Source organism: Etheostoma cragini, chromosome 7, assembly GCF_013103735.1.
Source record: "Etheostoma cragini isolate CJK2018 chromosome 7, CSU_Ecrag_1.0, whole genome shotgun sequence".
NCBI lineage: Eukaryota > Metazoa > Chordata > Actinopteri > Perciformes > Percidae > Etheostoma > Etheostoma cragini.
This window is the reverse complement of record NC_048413.1, coordinates 20908902-20915335: the sequence shown is the minus strand read 5'-3', so window position 1 is coordinate 20915335 and position 6434 is coordinate 20908902. Positions and strand designations below refer to the sequence as shown.

At 40.5% G+C, this 6434-nt stretch overlaps 1 protein-coding gene across 4 annotated transcripts in view; it reads right to left on the bottom strand.

Moving 5' to 3' along the window:
- Positions 1 to 6434, bottom strand: part of nphp4 (nephronophthisis 4) — a 143056-nt gene that overhangs the window by 91449 nt on the left and 45173 nt on the right. For all 4 annotated transcript variants that reach the window (XM_034875512.1, XM_034875515.1, XM_034875513.1 and 1 more), the window contains one exon: positions 2697 to 2881. In XM_034875512.1, the coding sequence (XP_034731403.1) occupies positions 2697 to 2881 (185 nt within the window). The remainder of the gene's footprint in view (positions 1 to 2696; positions 2882 to 6434) is intronic.

Here is a 6434-nt window from a genome sequence, read left to right as displayed (position 1 = left end):
ATATATATATATATATCTCTACTGAATGAGAAATTAAAGCTTGCATCACAGCGATTCTTTAATAGTCTCTTGTGACATTTTGCATTGTAGTAATGTAGTATTTAGCATATTGTCCGTGGAGAGAAAGGTGATAGTGTGCCAGCATTTGCACATCGTCTCTTTATAACATGCAGGAGCAAAATACTCAGGTTACCAACATGACACACTTGCACAATGTCACTGAAATAAACACAAAACCTTTTTCTTTTTCAGCCAAAGCAGTTCTGTTCAAATGGCTCACTGATGCGCTCTGCCCCTGACAGCTCATTCATTGAAACGGCTTGCTGTTGTTTACTTGTGCCATTCAAAGGTTCACTCGCTTTACACAATAATGTGAGGCAGGGTTGGGTAGCATTCACATTTGAACAGGTACTGGTACCTGGAGTTCTTTACTGGTACACAACAGTAGCTTTTTTGGTACTTTATTCTCTCTGTAATAACAAAAATGGAATTTCAGTTGTAAAAAACATGTCCAAACTTCTCCCTACCTCCCTCTCCCCTTCCAAACCTGTCTTTACAACCTCCAACCAGTCGCAGGCTTTGAGGCAGGATGTTTTTTTGTTTTTAGAAAAATTCCAAAAGATTTTTATCGTTTTCCACCTGGACCTGTATGCTCTTTTATTTCTCCTCTACTCTTACTACTCTAACTTGCGTCACTCAGCAATACACACACACACACACACACACACACACACACACGCACCAATCTTTCACCAAGGCATAGCGGGAGAACGCTGTTGTGTGGAGCAAGCACATAATAATGTAACGTTGTCTGCATTGAGTTTTGAAAGATAAAACCCCACATATGACTTTTGGCTCACCATTGCCTGAGTCACTGACTTGAACAAGCTGCAGGGGTGATGTAGTCACGCTTACTCTCTCTATACTCTAAGTCACTCTCTCACCCATATTCAGATGCACTCCCAGGTAACGAAATTGGACACAGATTGATTTGAATTGGTCATTAACAGTAAAGGAACCGTGTTCCGTATCCAACCTTAATGTTAGGAAATACTTTGAGTGATTTCCCTAATTAGCAAAGTGCAGTGACCAGTGATTTGTGGATACATCAAGTTTAACAAAATAAAGAGGTATGCCTTAACACTTTATTCTACACGGAACTATCTGAAAGTATAATCAATTTATTGAGTGTTTTTCATCCCGGGAATTCAATTTATTTTTAGGATTTAGGATCTATACGTAATTTGTAGTGCAGGCGGTGTACTTTTTAAGGTTCAGTTTACGGATTTAATACCATGCCTCTCCAGCTTTGTTCTGTGTCTCACATGCTAAAACCATTTAATCTAAGTGTTTTACTGCTGATGCTGGTGACCTTACATCAGCACATTGGCTTTGACAAGGTGAGCATTGGGTGTTATGGTGTCTCAATAAAACCCAGAGGCAGAGGCAGCAGGAGCTGCATCTCCTTGATTGGTTATGAAGTACTAGCAGGTATTGGACTGTATGGGAAGGCAGTTTTACGAGGGTGAAGGCCTGTGTGGCATGGAATAGTGTGGACATTAAGAGGCTGGGCTTGTGTTAGGACATGTAAGGCCTTCTCAAGCATACAGTACTTGTTGTTTGAGCAAGGTCAACGAACCGCTTACAAATTTGATCCTACTAGATTAATTTAAAATATAATTGAATGTGTTAACTTGCATCATTAAATGTGGTAATAGGATGTTTTTTTTCAAATATTGTGTCTATTTGACTTTCTGCTACTTACCAAATTTCAGTTGAATTGGATGAGAATTGTTGGACAGTGCAGCAACTACTAATGTGTATAAAAACATTATTTATGTAATGTTTTGGCCTTTTTTGATAGACGACTAGAACTGAACTGACCTTATTAAGCAGGTTGGGAAACAGCCAGACATGACCAATGCACATTATAACTAAGAATTGATTAGAATGAACAGCCTCATGTTACCTTAGAAATAAAAAATAATCTTAATCAATTCCACAGAGAGGTTTTACAGATTTTAAATGTGGAGAAGAAAAGGAGCGGTTGCAGCGGATCAGCAATCAGTATTGTCTGGTACCCTGAGTTAGTGTACCTTAATTGGGGAGAAAACGTCTGATTGGTGCATCCCTATATGACAGTAGAGAATGACAGCAACTCAGGATTTTTCTATAATTTGTCACCAGCCTGTAGATTTGCTTGTGTGGTTGTTGACCTCTAAGTGTGGCATAACAGAAGCAGCTCAAAAAAGAGCTGGACACTTTGCTATAGTCCATATCAAAGCCACCAGCACGTCCAGCAAAACTGGATGTCTGCATGTGACAAATAAATGACACCAGTATGTAAAATAACTGATGTTGACATACCAGAATGTGAAACACACCACATGTATACATATACTGTAGATGTTGGAAAGCAGTCTGCAATGATCCAGACATCTTCTAACCAATATTAAACACAAATAAAATTCACATCAACCTAGCTTTTTCCAAAAAAAACAATTTGGGCTGACTGAGGAGAAACTTTCAATAATTTGCCCATCAGCACAGGACAAGCTGATTAAATTCTATAAAAATAAGGCACTCTTGAAATTAATTTTACACATCTGCGGATTATGTCTGACAAAAGAATATTGCTCCACCGTGTCCTGTAGTCGACAGTAACAGCTACACTGTAGACATGCAATTCTGCTCACCTTTCCCTGACCAGGGTGCTCAGTTTGGAGGTGCTGTCTGATCGCCCCCTGGCCCCTGATGCTAGGGGCTCCAGCACCACCACTTGGGGCTTGTCAAGAAAACACCAGCCATTGTGAACCCCGACATGGAGTCTCCTTTCCTGGATGACAACCGTCCTCAGTGCACTCTCTGGTTTTAGCTGTTTCTGAGAATCAGTCAGGAGAAAATTCAAGTTACCACACAAAACAGTCATAGATATTATATATCTTACACTATGATACATTTGTGTACTTTTTATCGGGGTACATTTTTGTGATTGAGGAGAGCCTCTTAGTGACAGTGGAAGACAATCTTAATGGTCTATATAATATAATACATATTAGTTTACACAACAGTGTGCTTCCAACCAATTTGTGGTTTTGTCCTTGACTGTTTTAACATGATAACTAGTAAGGAAGAGCTTCTGATTATTTTAATTTTTGGGGCATTTTACGCCTTTATTCAATAGGACAGCTTAGACACGAAAGGGGAGAGAGAGAGGGAATGACATGAGGCAAAGGGCTACAGGTCGGAGCCGAACCTACAGCTGCTGCAGTGAGGACTGAGCCTCTGTACATGGACGAACGCTCCACTAGGTGAGCTACTCAGGTGCCCGGTGTATTACTTTGGTTAGTTAGTACAATGTTCTCTAAGTGATAGATATGGTGGATAAAACTGAAGGCAAGAGCCAACTGGTAAGAAACCGGAATTATACTCTGATGAAATAATTGTATGTCGTATTTTACCATGGACACCATGGTTTGTTTGTTTTTAAACTATACTGTATGTGCCAATTAACAAATGTCTAAAAAAACAAGTCAATGTATCAACAGTTGCCTGTGGAGACTGTGCTGCTACCATGTAGCTGCTTCCACTAATGCACAGCTGACTGACAACTGCTCGGTGATTGACTGTAAACTCTCTAACCTAATGTGCAGAGCCACGCTGAGCTTGCGTCTCGTCCCACTCCTTCTTATTTGCTTCATTTCAATCATTTCCCTCTCTCCATCATGTCTCACTCCCACTCTCCCTTTCTTTTGCTCTCATTCTTGTCATTCTCTCTTTTAGGTCCCTCTCGCTGTTCAAAACCTTCTCCATATCCACCCACACCTTCTCAATCAAATTAGCATATCAATTCAGCTTTGGGTTTTTCTTTTAAAAGCAGCAACAGCAGGAGCAGCAGCCGAGACTGCCTGACTGCCGTACAGCCGAGCCCACATACAGCACTGCTCGTATTACATCTCCGCACTGATTCCATCCCTCTCTACCTCTGACTGTTTGCTATCTACTCTCCTCTTGTTATCATTGCTCACACTTTCACTTACAAGCAACGGCTGATATGTGTTCAGCAGTGTACTATATTTTTCTTTTGGCGATAGGGATGAAAGATTAGGGTTCTCATCGTAACCTCAAGAAATTCCTTCCCTTCTCGGTTTCCTCCTAAACAATATTTTTAAGCTACTCTCATCTCAAGTGCTGTGTTTTGTAGCACGAAAAAAGATCCATGTATGATTCTGGCAACTCAAAAACAGAAGCCACACAGGTGAAATACATTTTTTATAATGGATACTCACAATGTCTTGTCATCATGGTGAGTCTTGTTGGTGAAACCTTTTTACTTAACTATAAGAGGAAGTGGTGACTCACTAATGCAATGCTCTATGTATAGTTTATTTTGAATCGTGTCAGCTCTCATTTTGCTTTTGGAGTGTTGCATAACGGTCTGGCTCCATTCAATTAAGTGCCAAGATGAAGATGTATCTTCACAGAAGACTGTGCATTACACGTTTCAATCCCACACTCAACCACATGCACCATGCATGTGCATGCACCATAGCGAGCGGAATGATTACTAATTACCAGAGAAAAAGATACATCAATCCCTGTGTACGCACTATATGGTTACGTTATGTTTTAGAACAGTGGTTCTCAAACCTTTTTCAATAATGCTTCCCCTTTGAAAAAAATGATCAGCCAAGAACCCCCGAAACAGCACAAAACATTCTTTGGTAGAAATTAAAGCCCAAATAAAAACAACAGAGAGCGGACTTGGCGTAGGGGACTTGGCGTAGCGGACATGAGACGGCAGGAGAGACAGATGCTAGCAACCATCTGTTTAAACGTGAATTGAAACTGCGGGGTGAGTCAGTTTAACGAAGCACAAACTCCTCTAAAAGCAGGAAAGACATATTGTCATCCATGCTAGCTCTCATGTTAAACGCAACACGCAGGGAGAGGAGACATTATAATAAATGCTACGAGCTAAGTTAGCCTTAGTAGCTTTTTCTTTGTTCTACAGGCCCAGGTGAGCTTAGCATTGTAACACATATCAATATAAATACACATATCTATACAGGTTTTACATAGTTACATAGGAATACAGATGCCCCTTTTTACTGTGCCCTCTCTTTATTTTTTCACACTTTTACCCTTATTCTATTCTATAGTATTTATTAGTATATAGACACAATTTATGTAATTTTATACTGAATGTTTTCTATTTGGTTTGTTTGTCTGTTTGTCACCATGATTACAGACCCACTGTTGTCCCAATTTTCATGAAACGTGATGGAAGGGTGAAGGATGGACTAAGGAAGAATCTTTAAAGAATTTTGAACAAATCCAAACCATTTGGTTTGGATTGGAAAAAAAATATTTTTCACTTTCATTAACAATGCAAGATAGGGTGTTTTGCCTTGTTGGAGGTCTGCACTCTACGAGTGCCCTTTTACTATAAATACCAAGCATCCGGGACATAAAATGTCTCTAGGCTGAATAAATCCCCAATCTTACTTCATTAGTTTTCATACAGCTGGTGTAAATTAGCTGTGTGTAGTTTCCGAAGCGAAACATTATATTTGAATTGTCCTATCCAACAAGAATTGCTCTTTTGAAGAGTGGCAGCAAGCAGCGTCACTATGACAAGATATCTGTAAATAATTGCTTTCAGTGACATCCAGATTATAATTATGAGTGTGTTGTTTCCTACACTGTCTGTCTCTCGCCTGCTTCCTCCACTGCAGCCAGTGCTGGGGAAGATGACAGAGAAATGGCTTTGTCTCTTGTTGGACAGGTCTGCCATGAAATGTTTCACCGTGAAAATAAAAGACAGACAGAGAGAAAGTTGTTTATAAGAGAACATCAGTTAAAGTGCTGCTTTCTGTTCTCTGCATCCCTCTTCTGACTCCCCTCCTCTGAGTTTCTCTTTCATTTATTTCATTGCTCCTATTTCTCACTCCGTCAGTTTCTCTCTCTCTCCACCTCTCTTGCTTGATATCCTCTTTCTTCTACCGCTCGCCTCTGTCTGCGGCCGTCACAGATTTCTTCCTCTCTCGCCTTAAATATGAATATTTTAGAGCTAAGAAGCTTAAAGGGAACAATGAAATGGCCCCCAAGTTAAATTATACTCCATTTCCAGAGTCACAGAAGAGGGACTTTTCTGAGTGATGAGAGCACCGGTGCCACGTGGGTGCGTCTTTCTCCTTTTCCACGCACACATAAGCTTGTTGTCTCCTGCTTATGTCATATTTGTGATATTTCCCCAGATCCTGCTTCTAGAATTGCTAAACCAGGCACTGTAACCGATCGACATGGTCCCTTTAGCGTTCATAATGTACACTTGACATCTGGGTTATAAAAAGTGGCAGTCCCTCAGAGCTAACATGCCTAGATGCTGTTTGTATCGTAAAAGGAAAAGGGGGGGGGGGGGGGGGGGGGGG